At 50.9% G+C, this 17,208-nt stretch overlaps 5 protein-coding genes across 5 annotated transcripts; 2 read left to right on the top strand and 3 right to left on the bottom strand.

The window, feature by feature from the left end:
* Positions 1 to 1,102: 1,102 nt before the first annotated feature.
* On the top strand, positions 1,103 to 2,386 carry Asppvi_003285 (cyclin family protein; the record flags this gene model as incomplete). Its single annotated transcript, XM_043299250.1, has 1 exon — positions 1,103 to 2,386. The coding sequence occupies one exon, from the start codon at positions 1,103 to 1,105 to the stop codon at positions 2,384 to 2,386; it is 1,284 nt and encodes a 427-aa protein (XP_043155185.1).
* Positions 2,387 to 4,876: 2,490 nt separating this feature from the next.
* On the bottom strand, positions 4,877 to 5,392 carry Asppvi_003284 (uncharacterized protein; the record flags this gene model as incomplete). Its single annotated transcript, XM_043299249.1, has 3 exons — positions 4,877 to 5,206; positions 5,233 to 5,298; positions 5,366 to 5,392. The coding sequence occupies 3 exons, from the start codon at positions 5,390 to 5,392 to the stop codon at positions 4,877 to 4,879; spliced, it is 423 nt and encodes a 140-aa protein (XP_043155184.1).
* A 1,091-nt stretch (positions 5,393 to 6,483) lies between these two features.
* Asppvi_003283 (uncharacterized protein) lies at positions 6,484 to 7,700 on the top strand (the record flags this gene model as incomplete). The annotated part of the gene is made up of 3 exons (XM_043299248.1): positions 6,484 to 6,547; positions 6,639 to 6,791; positions 6,844 to 7,700. The coding sequence occupies 3 exons, from the start codon at positions 6,484 to 6,486 to the stop codon at positions 7,698 to 7,700; spliced, it is 1,074 nt and encodes a 357-aa protein (XP_043155183.1).
* A 163-nt stretch (positions 7,701 to 7,863) lies between these two features.
* Asppvi_003282 (uncharacterized protein) lies at positions 7,864 to 10,527 on the bottom strand (the record flags this gene model as incomplete). The annotated part of the gene is made up of 4 exons (XM_043299247.1): positions 7,864 to 9,638; positions 9,697 to 9,850; positions 9,909 to 9,985; positions 10,335 to 10,527. The coding sequence occupies 4 exons, from the start codon at positions 10,525 to 10,527 to the stop codon at positions 7,864 to 7,866; spliced, it is 2,199 nt and encodes a 732-aa protein (XP_043155182.1).
* A 1,599-nt stretch (positions 10,528 to 12,126) lies between these two features.
* pxa1 (putative peroxisomal ABC transporter (PXA1)) lies at positions 12,127 to 14,616 on the bottom strand (the record flags this gene model as incomplete). The annotated part of the gene is made up of 1 exon (XM_043299246.1): positions 12,127 to 14,616. One exon carries the CDS (start codon positions 14,614 to 14,616, stop codon positions 12,127 to 12,129), a length of 2,490 nt encoding a protein of 829 aa, XP_043155181.1.
* Positions 14,617 to 17,208: the final 2,592 nt, after the last annotated feature.

Genomic DNA, 17,208 nt, shown 5'->3' with positions numbered 1-17,208 from the left:
TCACTGGAATCCAGCGTTTGAGATGATCCTCGATTTCATTCGGTCCGCTCCTGTCCTATTCCCCCCATCGAGCCCGGGATGATACCAGGTTACCTAGTGCTTTACCAGTTATCCCTGTGGACGCTCCTGCTGGCTGAAATGTCCTTGCAGCTGTCCAGCCGCCCTGCACCACCACCTTAATTGCAAACATACCGACCCATTGATGGATGAACGATGGCGATCAATCAGAATCCAGACTATGTGGACGATGATGAAGCTACATTCATGAGTTCTTATAAAGTACATCAGGTGGCCGCCTTCGCTGGATTCTTCACGCGGTCGTCCACATGCTCAGTCTCGCCATTTCTCTTTCCAGTCTGATCTTCCTTTCTTTTTACGCTTCTCTTGCAGTAGTAATCATTAATTGATTTGCTTTTGATTATTATAATCAGCCCTATCCACTTTCGCTGCATTTGCATTGTCTTGGTGTTACTTCACTGGGCTATACATTCACTCCATATCCACCTCCAGAGCCGACGTCTTCTCCGTCCGGATCGACGCTCAATACGAACTTCAAATCAAACTCGTTAAGCCAGTTTCGTACTCAGCTTGTCACTGAAGATCTATTTCAGGCTCAGCGCTGCTTTCCTGCTCCCAAGATCGCCAGTCCCAGAGCACTCCCGACAGGTTGACACGACAACCTTATCCTCTCTCTCAGCATTCCAGAACCACATTATTCCTGCTGGACGGGAATTTGATTCATTTTTAAAACATCGCTGTCCGTCCTGTGTCAGCTCGTCGCCAGAAATCTCCTTCTGTCCTTTTCCCCTATCTCTCGCTTTGCTTTTTTATTCCCTTGCCACCAGAGAGATACTCCGCCCCCAAACAAAGACCATTGTCAACATTCCTTTTCAGCTCTTCTCGCCCCATTCACTATCGGAAAGAGAACGAGCAAAATCAAGACAAATACGAGATACTACTTTTATCTCTTCAATTTTGGGTGTTGACGTTTCCCAATAATAGGCATCAACCTCGTCCTTGGGAGTAAGTATACTCTCTATACTCCCGTCGCTCACATCAACACAAACACCAACAATTACACCACCACCACAACAGCATCATCATGGATGCTCCTGTGGCTCTCAATCGAGCCGCTCTTAATGAGTTTGTCACCCGCCCGGTATCACGAGAGATGGTAGCCTATCTGGCTCAGCAAGCCTCCCTGGTCATCCGCTGCGAGTCGCATGTGACCTCTGCCGTTAGCCGTCATGGCCAGCCTACGCCCCCAAGCACGCCTCCACTGGATGGCTTGCCTCCGCTGCCATCACTCGAGACGTTCATCGTCTCGCTCGTCACTCGGTCTCAGGTGCAGGTTCCTACGCTGATGACCTCCTTGGTCTACCTGGCTCGACTGCGGGCCCGCTTGCCGCCTGTCGCCAAGGGCATGCGTTGCACTGTCCATCGGATCTTTCTTGCATCGCTCATCCTGGCTGCAAAGAACCTGAATGACTCGAGCCCAAAGAACAAGCATTGGGCCCGCTACACGGCCGTCAAGGGCTACGATGGCTTCTCCTTCTCGCTGCCAGAGGTGAACCTGATGGAACGCCAGTTGCTGTTTCTTCTCGACTGGGACACTCGGGTTACGGAAGACGACCTTTTCCTACATCTTGAGCCCTTCATAGCTCCTATTCGCCAGCAATTCGAGGCGCAAGAGCGCGAGGCAGAGCTGAGACGCCAGCAACTGCAACAGCAACAGCACTACCGCGAATGGCGCCGCCTCCATGCATCGGCAGAGCTCCTTGCTAGCCGTCTGCGTCGCCAGAAGGTCGAGGGCCGTGCAGACTCTCGCCGCAGCATGGTAGAGGGCGGCTCGCCTCGCAAGCGTCTTCCCAGCCACGTCTCCTCGTCCAGCCTGGGGGGCTCCCCGCAGTCCATCGACGGTGAGCGGTACACTCCCTACAATCCTCACCACCACCAGCGGCTTCGCACGTCACCATACCGGTCTGGCCGATCTATCTCTCCGCCATCCGTCAGCGATGTCCCCTGCCTCTCTCGCGCAGAGACTTTCAATTCATTGAGCTCCCGTTCCTCCAGTGTTGCTCCCAGCTCGCGCGGCACTCCAGCCAGCATCAGCACCTCCTGCTCTTCGACCAGCATGGACGAAGTCATCGTAGCGGAAGCTGTCAGCAGTCCTTCTACTTCCAGTCTGGGCTACAGCTATGTCAACATCCCCGCAATCCAGGCAGACGGAAAGCAGTCCTTTAACGACTTCCACGAACATCGTCACCCCCAGCAGCCCAACAAGAAGATGAGGACGGCCAGCAACAACGGCAGCACCGGCTTTGTCGCCCGATTCCTGGCTTCTGCCGCAGGCTACCACATGGGTGGTCGTCACGGGCGTGTCTAATTTTATTCTTTCTTCACCAATCAGTCGAGCAGGTCTCGACTCTATCAAGAAACCATAATCGGAAATACCCACTAGAGCTTCGTTCTCTCCTACTGTCGTTGTTCCCTTCTCACTTGCCTCCTTTCGTTTAAAATTCTCTATCGCTAGAATACCCAGTTTCCATCTCCTTCGTTACACTCATACCATACTTGACTTTCTGCATTGCATAATGGTTATGGTTATGGCTATGGTACGGCGTCATCTTTTGCATGTTATGGCTGGGATATGCCTCTCTTTTTCTTCTTCACATTTAGGATAACGCCACAAGAATAAACCCAATTAGACAGGATAGCTTTCTGACACTTGGCAAGCATGTATGTATGTTTATGTTTACTATGGTTGGCATGAAAGGGATGGATACCACGCAGTAGCCAGTACTTAATTAATATTCTGATTGATCCTGACTTATCAATGCCAGATGCTTATTCTGAACTGTACTTTAATTGAAAGTAGCGAGAAAAATTTGAAAAAGAAGCTTATACCCCCACTAGCCAAGCTCACCAGGTACATCAGTGCTTCTGGTACTCTTGATGATGTCCTTTGCAGGTCCACCCGAAACTCTTGCGCGTATGTGATTGCCTCTGGGTGGTCAGGGTGGACCGTGCCAATGATCCATGGTGATGCTTGATGCGTTTTGCTGATGATCAAGTTGATTATCAACTTATCCTTTGCGACATGGCCTTAGGCTTTTAAGTCTTCTGCAGTCAGTGGCCATGTGAAAATGGTATTATCTTCCAATTAATTGGTATGAACAGTATCATACTCCCAGTTCTGTTCCTCTGGCGTTTCGCCATTTCGCCATTTCCGCAGTGCGTCCTCCCTTTGTTGATATAGGCGGTTGTACATATCAACAGCACCTGTAATCTCCTCTCTGCCGTTCAGCGGCGTATTGCCATTGCCAGAGCCACGAACCGACCAGAAGTATCCCTTCGGAGTTAAATTATCTACCCGCAAATAGCCTTTTCCTCGTCGACGTCTTCGAGCTATTCCTTAAGTTGTTACTCCTTGTCAACTCGAACAAGGTAGACGAGATGTCCAACTAAGCGCTGTTTCTAACGATGCCGCAGTTTTGCCCTCGCTTGTGGGTGCAGATGGACCCTATTTCAGTTGTGACAGTCCAAGAAATCGGCTGGCTGCATATGTGCGTGCTGGTCTGCTGTCGCAGCATGTCCGCAAATCGCGAGGATAAGAGCGTGGATGTCGGTTGCGTCTTGGTAGGACGCTAGGTTTTTCTTTGCTGGACTGAGAGTTGGAGTTTTGTTGATACGGTTGGTATCTTGCGACGACGGGGTGGGGATTGGCTGGGAGAAGAAGGTATATTCGCCCATGTATTCTGGCTCTCAGCTACTCGACTGATTCCTGTGCCACAAGGATTTGAGTCGAGGATGAGGACGGAATTGTTCGTAAATTCTGTACTAAGATGAACATAAGATAACACGCTCTGCTCCAGATTCCCTTCCACTTTTCGAGAACGAGATTCCTTCAAAGTCATAAGCAGACCCATCAAAGCAGAGTGTCTTTCAACTTTAGCGCGTTCCTCATCACCATCATCAGTTTCCCTGGGGCTTGCCGTTGTTCTGGAGCGTTTCTCGACTTCGCCAGCAGGCCGAGCACTTGGAAAACCGTGTTGATGTTCAACGATGGCTCCATTAAGACGACGCGGTTGCACTGCCCGTGCAGATGAATGTCATGTGTAGATGTTGGGCAATCGGGCCATTGTCGTAGTTGCTGGGGTCTAACGCAGAGCATAGCAATGAGCAGAGCAGATCATGTCAAGTTGCATATGCAGTCTTCAATGGACCATCGTAACAGGGCTACGTAGTTCTGCGTGCATATAATTCCGATCCTGCGGGAGCCGAACAACCCTGGGGAGAAAGTTACTGCAAACTGAGCGTTTCTCCTCGTGAGCAGCCACCGTTGGCTTTTACAGGCTTGTAGTGGCCTCTATCCAGTGGACAACTCGGTCCACCTGGATTCAACCACGATGCTCGATGTTCGCTTCTCAATACCACGATGTGGGCACAAACCTCGACACTTGGTAGTCGTCTCAGGAAAGGAGACCGCTTCTTGCTGGCAAAATGGGTTTCCCGCTGCATCGCGGGCATAAAACTCTGCCTTGCCAGTGACTTCATTGGTTCTACCCTTCAGGATCAGGACTATTTTGACATGTGGACGACCTCCCATCATCCACAGTCTCATGTCCTCAACAAGCCACCTGTGTGACTCAGGCCAGCCAAGTTCCTTGATAGGTTGGTACTGGTTGTCTGGCGTCATACAAATGTCTGGGATCTTTCGTGAGTTTGTATAAGGCTCATGGAATCCATTGAATATAACCATAACCTGAATTTCAATGCGAGTAGGCTCTCGGTCCCAGGTGGACCGGCAGGGACGTATAGGCAGCGCAATAATGCATTAGTATGTTGCTCCCAGGTGGTATCTGACCTCCTTTTTTCACCCAGACTGATTCAACCTCAGGTTTATGCGGTTTGTCAACATGGCAGAGGTATCGACGGTCTCAACGCTGGTAGAAGGAGACTCTGTAACAAAAGCAGGGTTCTCTGGGACAGGAGTGGAAATGCTCGTAGTAGCAGCAGTATTCACAGGAGGGGTTGCAGCAACAGGACCAGCAACAGTACCAGCGACAGGACCAGTAACAGGATCAGCGACAGCATCAGCAACAGCATCGGCAACAGGAACCGGCAACAGGAACCGGCAACAGGATTGGCCGCAGCCGGAGCCGCGGCGGCGGGTTGGTGGAGGTGCTAAACATGTCAGTTCAACCTTCATTCAAATAGTAGGTTACTTACGTTGCGCATGCCACCTCCGTCACCACGACCGCCGCGAGCACGAGTCCGAGCTCTCGTTCTTTTATGCTGAAAGGCCTTAGTAAATACAGCAAGATGGACTAGTTGCAGCCATAACATACAGCAGACAGCACACCGTATAGCTGAAGTCCGGCTTGTACATGGATGCCGACTTCTACTGACGGGGGATCGGTTGGGAAAGCGGCCCCATACTGGCCACAGGTAGCACCGGTTGAATATTTGTAGGCCAGAGACTTTGGTGCAAGCGGGAGGCATGGGCGTGTCATGCATTATCGGTTCAATAAGTTTCCAGTTGTCGTAGACATGTTTCCTGTTCATATCAAAGCATTTCTCGACATGGTAGTCATAGACAAAACAGGGTTTCTTTTGTCCCAGCCAGTGACTCGTCCAATGGCGTCAACAAAACTCTTCCACGCTCCTTTGCAGCGGCTGCAGTAGTCCAGAAATCTGGCATCCGCAAGTCAGGCTTTGCGTCCCGTATTCAAACGACTCCAGCCGATTTGTTGCCGGTAGTCAGTTAAATGCATTAAGGGAGTCCGTCTAGACATGAGGTCCATACTCAAGCATCTAGCTGGCCATTGTCATCAGCTTCATTCAAGCTCTTGATGGCTCATGCGACGTAGGCCGTTGCTTGCAATCAAGTCAAGAACAGCCATAGGTTATGTCGGCGTAGACATATTATATGCCTTAAATCATAGCAATCAGCTATAGAAGCATCTGTAATTGGCCCTGTTGTACTGCAATTGGAAAAGAATGCAGATTCTATATAGAAGAGAGGTGGTTGGATATCAGGAAGATGGGGAATCATGGGGGAGAAGCATCTTTATATACCATCAGCCTGCCAGATTTTTGACCTTCTATTAAGTTCTAATCAAAGAAGGAGTGAATGGCAAGATGCCTCTTACTTCACTGACAAGTATCTTTGTCACTGTTCTGAGCTGCTGCCAGAGTGGTGTGAATATCTTCTACAGCCTTTATATTTAGTATCAAAAGCAAAGAAGACAATCGATAAGAGATAAAGCCGACGATAGCCTGATCGGCGATACCCAAACGGGACAATCTCCCAGAAATGGGGACGGAAGTCGCCGTTGACCACACAATGTAACGCTAGAAAGTGGGGAGAGAGAGGGGGGAGCCAAACAACATGGCCGTTTATTTCTCTTGTTCTGCTTCTCCTTCTGGGACCTGACTGCTGCAGTGATCTGCTCGAATTCTACTCTTAACTAGCCAAAGATGGGTGCAACCGACGTGCCACAGGCCCAAGCGGTCACAGTGAGTCTCCAGGAACTTGTCAATGGTGAGTGGATCGATCAATGAGCATGCTGCAAAGAAAGCTGCTGCTTCAGCGTAATGGAATCCGAAGCTGATACTTATTTTCATGGTCTTAGGCACGGTCTCTTTCGAAACCCTGACGGAAGCCTTTGGCCCATCCTCGCTGGGAATCATCGTCGTCAAAGATCTGGATGCGGCATTTACTCGCCTCCGCGCTCAGGTTCTCTCCAACGCTTCCTACCTCGCGGCGCTTCCAAACGATGAACTAGGTCCGTCCGACTTGCACCCTCGTATCTACAGACTCCAATTGACAGACAATAGAATCCCTCACCAGCCCCGCAGCCAAATACCTCGTCGGCTGGTCCTGCGGCAAAGAAACCCTCCGGTCCGGCCACTTCGACACCCTCAAAGGCTCCTACTACGTCAACTGCGCCTTCTACCAGAACCCCGACCTCCAAGGCGCCCCCGCAGACAACTTCCCAGATCTCTCCGAATACACTGCCCCCAACATCTGGCCACCAGCAGACCGTCTCCCGACCTTCCGCCGCAGCCTCGAGGAGCTCTGCACGCTCATCATCGACACGGCCGCGCTCGTCGCCCGCGCCTGCGACCGCTACGCCCTCGCCAACATCGACGGCTACAAGGAAGGATACCTCGAGCACGTGGTGAAGACCAGTCTGACGACTAAGGCCAGGCTGCTGCATTACTTCCCTACCGACCCTGCCGCGGCCGCTACCGCCGACGACGCAGAAGACGATGATGACTGGTGCGCGACACACCTCGACCACGGCTGTCTCACCGGTCTGACGTCCGCCATGTTCGTCGATGAGGCGGCTGATCCCCCTTCGTTGGCGGACGCCTCGACACCACTGACGGAACTGCCCCAGTCGCCGGACCCCAAGGCGGGCCTGTACATCCAGTCTCGCACGGGCCAGGTCGTCAAGGTGAATATCCCCAAGGACTGTCTGGCTTTCCAGACTGGGGAGGCGCTGCAGCTCATCACGCGCGGAAAGTTCCGTGCTGTGCCGCATTTCGTGAAGGGGGCCAGGCCGTCGGGTGGAGCGAGGATCGCTCGCAATACGTTGGCGGTGTTTACGCAGCCGAATCTGGAGGAAGAGGTAGAGCCTGGGAAGACCTTTGCGGAGTTTGCCAGGGAGGTGGTGAGTAGAACTTATTAGTTGTATATACAAGCCTTTTTGCCGCAGGTCACAAGATTGACCGGTGCAAAGGTACATACGGTAGGATCTTGTCGCAGTATATACCGTGTCAAGGCCGACAGGCCGTTATTTGTTTCAATCTCAATCTATCAAATAAATAGTACCAATCATTGGTATCTAGCCATCAAAGATCATGCTTTGGCCGCTTCGCCGTATGCTCATCGTTCCCAGGCGCGTAGTCTCCACCTTCCGTTTCCTCAGTCCCTCCTCGTAGGTCCTCCAAACGCAGAGTAAAATCCTCCTCATCCTCGGGCGACTCTTCCTCGCCTTCATCTTCAGTATTCAGTCGAGTCTGGACATTGCTCTCGTCCGCCGAGCTGACATTATTGCTCACGTCCGTAATGGCCGCCCCCAGACCAGTGCTAACCAGCTTGCTCGTCTTGCGCACCTCCCCAAACGCTGATCGCGCTTTGTGGCTCGGTCGACCGAGCTCGCCCGGGATCTTGGCCTCTCTGAAATCAGCCGCAGTGGCCCTGCCGTCGATGACCTTGAGATTGGCCCGCCACATCTTCACATCGCGGATTTCACTGTAATGGCCGACGTCTTCGCCGTTCAGCGTCTCGACCGCCAGAGTTTGCGTTCTGAAGTCGCCCCAGAACCAGTCTTTGCCTTCCGGGATGCGCTCATCCGCTTGCCGAGAGTACTCTCGTCCGCTCAGCACGCCGTGCAGATCCCGGCCCAGTGAGAGACTACCAAACAGTAGCCGCATGGCATCGGGTTCGTAGCACCGCCCGATGACCATCCCCTGGGAGATATCTACCGTCTTACCGCCGTTGAGACTGTACCAGTCGCCGTACCCGCTCATGCCGATGTACTGGAAGACGCTGAGAACTTCTTCGGGAGATAGCGGCTTGGGCGGATGCATCGGGTTCCCTATCGCCGCTCGCTGGCGGTTATTTGTGTAGACTTTGCCTCCAATGCGCACCTGATATCTCTCTGCGAGCTGGTCTGATTTGATGTCATCAGTGCATTGGATTAAATCGAGCCGGATCTCGTCGATCACCATGACGTCCGTAACTGCTTTTTGGCCGCTACTGAGCGAATAGCCCACCGGTTTCAAGCGAACGGCATCTCCTACAATGAGAAGTTCCGCCCCAATGAATATGCCCATACAGTAGATGGAGGCATTCGGCCACCTTCCTCGAAAATGAAATTTCTCAAGCAGGCTGAATGACGACATAACGGTCATGGCGTACTCGATTGAAGGATGCAATTCATCCCGGGGCATATTCTGCAAAAAGAGCTCGAACGCATTGAATGGCTTGATACATTTCAAGTGAATGTACTTGTACTGCAGTGAGTAGCTCTTGTCCGGGCTGTTGGGATCGGGGAACGTCTCGACACGGAACCCAGAATAATTCACTGCCCACCCCTTATCAGCCGTCTCGACTAGATCCTGCAGCACCGTGTCTTCCTCTGGGACCTGGCCGACGATACCCGCTCGCCACTCAGGAACACCCATGAACCGATCAAGCGCCGGGTCGTACATCTCAACGCGCGTGTGTTCTGGGTTCCAGGCCAACTCGCCCTCAAAATTAGGAACCCAGAGCACAATTTCACCAGCACGAGGAACATAGGAAKGCTGCATTGTTATTTTTTGCAGATACTCCCCCAGGCCAGGTCTTTCAGACTTCCAGTCCATGCTTAAAGGTTCTGAGATGGGCTCATCTAATTCATCCCTATCCTTGAGTTTCATTACGGCCATCTTGAAGACGTCTGGTGTCCCTTCCCGGTCAACGATAGGGTTCAACGGTGGCCTTCCGGGCGGCCGGCCCAGTCGACCAAGCGGCCTTCCAGGAGGTCGACCAGGTGGTCTCCCTGGCGGTCTACCAGGTTTCCCGGGACCAGGAGTACTGAGTGACCCGGTTGGTCGCCCTGGACCTCTTGCGGGCAGGCCATCTATGAGAGACTGTCAGTTCTAACGGTACTTGCGAGCGAGTAACACCAGGAAAACAACCTTTGATCCGCTGATTCCTCTTTGCCAATTTCTCGCAAAGAACGCAGGGGCACGGTTCTTTCCCGCCCTTCATCAGGTATAAAAAGTGTGGAAAGAACTGGATTGTTGAAGGGAAGTACTGCCCAAGTGGGTGTCCCCAGAGGAACCGGTCACGCTGTGCCGTCGATCAGTATGTAGCTCTGAAATAAAAAGCCTTCAGTAGCAAGACCTACGATGTCTGGATTTGTCCCACGCGGTCTGTCAAAGACGGCATAGCCTTCTGGCAGACTGTCTATGACATAATTTGCTCCTTGGTTCATGGTTAGTAAAATTCTTGGACTCTACTTGATATGAAGCACAGAAGAACAAAGAAAGGAGACAACTCGCGAATGGCCATTAGTGTTGGCTAGATTCCTACAACGAATCCAATTGACTGCTCGCGACCCGTCCATATCCGATGAAGAAATTGAACAAGATGTTGAGATAAAATGGTTCATGAATTGATTCCAAGCAAGCATTGAATCCTCTTACTCGGACAAGTACTCCTGCAACGCCAGAAGCAGACAACACGGAACTTCGAGCGTAGTACAGAAGAAAAATCAAATCCGATCCTCAACGAGAACAATAATGCGAATGAAGAATTAGAAATCAGTACGTACCCTCTTCATAAGCCCCTGTCTCCTTCAGCCACATGATGGCCAGCTTCTCACGATACCATGTATCGTCCGGCATCCCGAATCGGGGCTCTGTAGGCCAAGTAGACGGGTCGCCATCACTGAATGACCGATCAATGGGGATAGTGATCGTATCTACATCCTCTTCTGAGGTTTGCGAGTGTGGAGACGTTGACATGACTATGCCGACGGAATTATAGATAGACCAAAGAAGTAGTTTAAGTGGTCGAGAGGTTGAGTTGCGGGAAGCAAGAGCTAAGAGGATGATCGTAACATGTTGGGAGTGATAGAAAAGAGGTTTCTCTGCACTTCACTTTCTAGACAATTTGATGAAAAAGTGAAAGATAGTATGGCATTCTCCAAACCCTTTTTCCTGGTGTCTGGAAGCCCGTGCGATTGCTGTTGAATTAGAGGTCGATAGAGGTTTGAGTTGTACTTGAGGATTTCAACGCGGTCGTACGTCAAATAGCGTGAGGCGGCCCGCTCGCTTGTGGACTACTCGCCTCGAGGGACGAACTTAGGGAAGATATTAACAGCAAAGTACTATGCTTTCTTGTTCTATTTTGAGGCTTGCTGCACTTAAAGGAAGTTACTCGGTGATCATTGAGCATATCAAATAAGCAATAATTAGGGAGGCGCGCGGTGCTTATATATGACGCGTGCAAGCCACCTCCCTGCACAATGGTCTAATCAGTCGGACCTGTGTTTGAGGAGCTCAATTTGGAAGACCTGTCTGTCTCTCGATGCGACTTAACTTGAGAACCTATATACTTGAAACCCTTATTTATCATACCACGTGGTTGCAAGCATCATCTGAATGTTCTGAATGATGATATTGCGGCCCTCCCAAACATGGCGTTTCACCTCATAACGTGGAGAAGCCGGAACACCATCAATCTCTTTAAGACCTCATGGCGGTATTTTAAATGGGCGTCGTTCTAGATCAAACACTGAGCCTGGCTGCCTTTGGCGATCCCCAATGCTCATGTATGGGATCACTGGGATGGCTCTGATATCCGCAACGGTATCAAGGAGGATGTGCTAAAGAATAATCGACTTCTCGGCAGTCTGCAGCCCTCAAAGCCTTTGGCGATCTATTTACAAGTGGTCAGATGAGATGCAGACCCGAACCCGGAGGTTTTACTTGAATGACGGTGGCCTTGGCAGACTGCTGGTTCCCAATGTCACTCCCCCCGTATCTGACTCGCAGCCTGTTGTGACTAGCAGAGGGATTCAACCAGCGAAAGGGGATTTGTGATGCTGGCACATGATGGTCTGTGGGAGCTTCTGAGCAATGATGAAGCTGTCGCATAATGGGACGGTGGATAGATCAGCAGGAGGATATCGGCCCTGGTAAGGGCAAGGGAGAATGTGGGAAGTACATGCCAGTCAGCAGCAAGGGCTCCGCAGGGCTAAAGCGCCAGGCCATGGGGCTCGGGTTCCAATCATTCAGAAGACAGATTTGTGCTGGAAGATAGGAACACTGCTACTCATCTGCTGCGGAACGCGCTGGGCGGTTGGCTTCATGATGGTCAGATGTTGTTTGCCATGCTCACTCTTTCATATCCGCTTAGCAGGAGGTATTTGAGACGATCTCACATCGTGGTTATTTTCTTTGCTGATGCCCGGAAAGTTCTGCAACGAAAAGGAGTTAGGTAGCACACGTCTATATTGTTAGACCTTGACGAGCCTAGATCCACATGTAGATACAATATTGAGCACCTCGTAACCTGTAACCCGGATACACCACACGCGTAGTATCTCTTGCAATAATCACCTATTCCTGTGCCTTGCCGATGTTGTCCTCTTCTGTTGCTTCCTTCGATACTTCAGCCGCAGTTTCTTCGTTTCCAAGTTCGTACGGGGGTGGAGCAAGCTCTCCCTCCTCGCTCCAAACCTTATGCAGCTCCTTTTCAATTTCTTCACGGCGTTGCTTCCACTCGTCAACCTTGTCCAGCCGCTTGCGGAGCTCTTGGATCTCCTTCTCAACACCCAGCTTTTCCTTCTCCGTGCCGATTCTGTCAAACTCCCACTGTTCCCCTTCTGCGCCTAGACCCAGTGTGAGGCTGAACGTGTGATACTTCTTCAAGGACGCGCGAGTCGAAATCGTGATCAGAGTGATACCTCTGTCCTTGGCCTGTTCATACAGCACGCCCTCGACGTCGGACGAAACTGCCGAGGTTCCTTCATCAAGGAACGCATAGCGAGGCTCATGGTAGAACAGTCTCGCCATGGCCATGCGTTGCTTTTCGCCACCGCTGAGCACGTCCTTCCACTCTTTGCGAGCGTTCCAGCCACCTTCACGGGCGGGCAGGTATCCCAGACGAGCATCTTCCAAGATCTTTTGAAGTTCAGCATCTGTTTTACCCGCCTCGCGCATGTCAATCTCGGTGTGAGGGTAAATGACTTGATCTCGCAAAGTCCCCACGCTGAGATAGGGCCGCTGAGGGAGGAACATGATGCCGTCAAGCCCAAATCCCCGGGGCCGACTGACCAGCCCACGGTAGACCGGCCACAGACCCGCAACAATCCGAGCAATCGCCGATTTACCTACTCCATTCGGCCCTGAAATAAGGAGGTGCTCACCGGAATGCACGATAAAGGACAGCGATTCAATCAACTCATCTCCGCCTCGAGGATAAAGAGCCGGTGCGATGATTGGCACTTGTTCCAGCCGCACTCCGTCGAATCCGTTGTGGATGGTTCCCTGTGCATCTGCCAGAGAGTATAGTTCCGCATGAGAGCCACGTGGAGGGTAGTAGGCATTTGCATGAACTCGGTGAAGTGTGGAGATCAGTGTATAGACCCGCGACGTGTAGCCGGCCAACTCCGAAATGTCCTTGATGCTGTACATCATGCGGCCACCGGCATCAGCCAATGAAAGCATCAGACGCTTGTTTGTGATGAACTCCTTCATGCGGCCCCGTTCGCGACCAGTCTCTTCGTAGGCATCTGCCAGCTCCAAAGCACCGCCTGCACCTCCCCACGCGGGAAGGAAGACCGGCAAAGACGTGATTAGATATCCAAAAGCCGACCAGGCGTATTTCAGAATGACGTCCTCAAGCATGTTGTAGCGGATCTTGAGGCTATAGATACCTTCCATCCACCGCTGCAGGTCTTTAAAGCTCCGAAGAAGAAATACTCGCTCAATATCTGCGCCACCGTAGAATGAAATCTCCTCGGCATTGGCCAGCAACCTGGAATGCAGACCTCTAAAGTCTCCTTCCTTTTTGCCCTCGACAGCCTTGAGCTTCCCAAAAGGCGGAGACAGCTTGCGAAGTATCACTGCCGTACTGAAATAACCGGTGAGGATGCCACTAAGAGCCAGAGGTCCTAGGGAGCGGTACAGCTGATAGTTGAAGACGAACAAATCCACTAATGGCTTTCCCATAGAGGAGTAAAGTGCTGCAGCTGCCGAGCAGAAGAGTGTGAGGTCCTGCGTGATAAACTGGTCTGCTCCTTGATCGATACCACCATCCAAGTTCAACAATTTGTAATAGTTGTTGTCTGTGATGTAGAGATCGTGAATATACCTCGTGAGCCGTGTCCTAAAAGCGATGGAGACTTTCGACTGAAGGAACTTGATCATGGCGTTGGTATAAGAGGCGAGAGTACCGATACCACACCATTTCACGAGACCCCACATGAAGGCTCGCCCCTTACCCGCGACGAGGTCTCGGACAATTGCACCGTCCAGTCTTGCGATCAGCAACGACAAGTATGTTCTTAATAGCAGGAATACACCGTGACCCATCAGTAGCCCCGTCTCTTTGCTACTCCACCGAGGAACCATGATACTCCACAGACTGAGGAACTGGTGTAAAAATGCCAGATTCAGTCCTGGCTTTGTTGTTGGTGGAGGAATCATCGAGCCGGATTCCTCGTCACTTCCCCGAGCTGACGCTGGTGGGTTCAGAAACAGCCTCCTGTGTGCATCGAACGTCGTAGGCTTCGTCGGATGGATTCTGACTTTTGAGGTCATCGAGCCCTTGTACGGCACATAAATCGTACGAGATCCATCCTTGCCCCTGATCCTGGAATTCCGACGCAGTAACCTCCTACCCTGCGCACGCTCCTTCACCTTTCGCTGATACCAGTTATATCCTCCATATCCACTTCCTATGATCGAGAACAGAAGTGCTAGCGTTGCGATTAATCTGGAAGTTTTCGATGTCTGCCTGAGTCGAGTCCGTATGAGGTTGACGTAATGAGTGTACAACGCAACGAGAGGGTCTTCTCGAGCTCGGAGCGTCGACTGAGCGGCCATCGTGCTTGAAATAGTGCACCAACCCCCTTCTGTTTGTACCGGTGACCGTTCTTCGTCGGTCGGATTTCCTTTGCGGGAGCCAACACACCTATGTCAAGGCGTCGCAGGCCATGAGGGGAGGGCGCCTACAGTTTAGACGCGCTGGGTGATGTAGTAAGAATAGAAAGAAAGACAGATTTCATGAATGTCGAAGTCAGAGAAAGAGGTCTCTTCAGGGAATCTTTCCAGTTGACTACGAGATACGATATGGCCAGCAGTAGTCTCGATGGTTGATGCTGTTGTCAGCAGTTGGTGCTAAGTAGTGCGGCTTCCATCTGCATGTGAAGACCTCGGGCCAAAGAATGCGGAGTGGCAGTTCCACAGCTGGCCTCACGTGCGGAGCCCCCGGATTCTTTCTCTTGGTAGCTGAGCTGTCGATATCATTTTGCAATTGGCATTTAGGTTTCTGTAGATATAGTTGATAGAAGCTAAATTCAGGAACAGTCAAATATCCTGATCGGAGGCAAAAGCTGCCCATCTGCCATGCGATTGCATCCGAATTTATGGCTGCTGGGAGACCCAAGGCTATCTACTAGAAGACCACAACTGGGCAATCTGTATACTACTTCTGTCAATCAGTCGATCTTCGAAGCTGGGTTCCCCAAACGTTTAGCAGACTAAACCGGAGGAACCCACCGAATTTCGAATCATCTCAAAATCTGCGAGAGAGACCATCTTCTGGAATGCCCTACATCCCTCTCATCATATTCCATCTCACTATCATCTGATAGAACTCGACGGACCCACGCAGTTAACGAGTTCATTTCAGCCCCTAATAGTCAGCCGAGTGTTGCAGAAAGACGGAAGCTGCTTCTGATTCTTCAGTAATGATAGCCTAAAGCCCATCTCGGATTAATCTACAGAAGAGCAAATGCAACGTCGATGGATGGCGAGGTGCAGTGCGCCCAAATGGTCCCAACCACTATCACTGAGAAGGGTAGGACTAAAGAGGAACAAAGAATCGGATTTGAGGATTCTGAAAATGCCGATAAACAATGCACTGAAAAATCGCTGATCAGAGAAGACCTAAAAAGACAAAATGACATGATCATTCAGGTCTCCGTCGTGGACTGAGAAACTGTCCATTCCAAAGCGAGGATTTGGCGCCTGCTTATGGACTATGGAGAACTAAGGTGGAGATGATGGGCAGGGATCTTGGGAGAAACCGTCAAATTAGATCTCAGGACATCAACGGAGACTACTAGAAGATATTCTTCATGGTCTCCACTATCCAAGATGCCTTTCGCCAGTGGATGAATCAGTTCAGTAGTCGCCTTCTCATCTCCCTGTCAGTCACACTTGATTTATCTGAGTCTGAGTACGTGCGTCAGTAATAATACTATGCGGTTTGCGACAGTAGGGTGGGAAAGAAATCCTCCATGACTTGGTCATGAGAGACAAAAGAATGCGGCACTTGGGAAGGGGTGGCACAACAATGCGGAAACACAAATCACTACTTTAGGCGTGAGAATACATAGTATCAGATAGAACTAATATTGACATCTGAGAGGCTACATGCTTGTTCCCAGACATTGAATTGGGATATTCACCGAGTAAATTCACCAATACTACCTAGAAAATCAGCCTGTTAAGTATACCAGGGGTTACCTCTCACTGAGACCTTTGAAGAGGGGAATCGACTCGCTAGAAACCTATGAACAATGGCAAACAAGCAATGAGGCATGGCAACTTTGGTGTCCTACCCAATTTAGTACTATGCCTTCAGACATACTTCCCGTCAAGCTGCGCGAGAACTGCAACCCAACTCTACCTAGCTGGTTTGCATGATGAAAATAGTGCGTAAGACGCATTACAGATTTACAGGGAAAGTCGATCCATCTTCCCGCTTGATCTGATACCATTATGATTGGCTCAGATTATATAGTGGGCAATAATAGTAGTAATCTGCAGCCCTGCATCAGTGCATCAGTGCATCCCCCCAAAGATCCGGAGTCCAGACCAATGTAGCTTGTATTTTCTTTCTGTTCCTCCCCATCGCAGACTAGGCGCACGGCACCTCTTCCCAACTTTCCCCTCTCTTGGGCTTCTCCTCGCACGTTTTCCTCTCAGTCTCTCCCCTTTCCCACCTCCCGGACAGAGGTTGGCTAGCCAGTCAAGGAGCTGAAATACAGCCATCCCCCCGAACATTCCCATTATGGGCTTCGTTTTGGCTGATCCTACCAGTTAACATCTTTTGTTTCGTGCCATTGTAACATATTATTGAGTAACAGGTCCATTAAGGTCATAATTTAGCTATTAAGCGCACGAACCCACCTACTCAGAGGAAAATCCATTGCTGCAGATCCGATAACTCTCTGTCCGAATAAATGATCTTGTTTTCTTCCTGGCCTGCCTGAGCAAATGGACAGCCTATCTTAGCCACTTTAAGCAAATTTCCGAAATCACCCAACCTACAGCCGCTGCGGTCAAGTGGTACCTCTTATTTGCGGTCCTGTATCGCTTCCTCCCCCTAACACGACCCTGGTTTGGTCTTGCAAGCCACGTGACTTCCCCGGCCCATTCGAGGTTGAATTTCATCCATCACCCATCGGC

This window comes from Aspergillus pseudoviridinutans (genome assembly GCF_018340605.1).
Source record: "Aspergillus pseudoviridinutans IFM 55266 DNA, scaffold_2, whole genome shotgun sequence".
NCBI lineage: Eukaryota > Fungi > Ascomycota > Eurotiomycetes > Eurotiales > Aspergillaceae > Aspergillus > Aspergillus pseudoviridinutans.
This window is presented reverse-complemented; position numbering and strand designations above follow the sequence as displayed.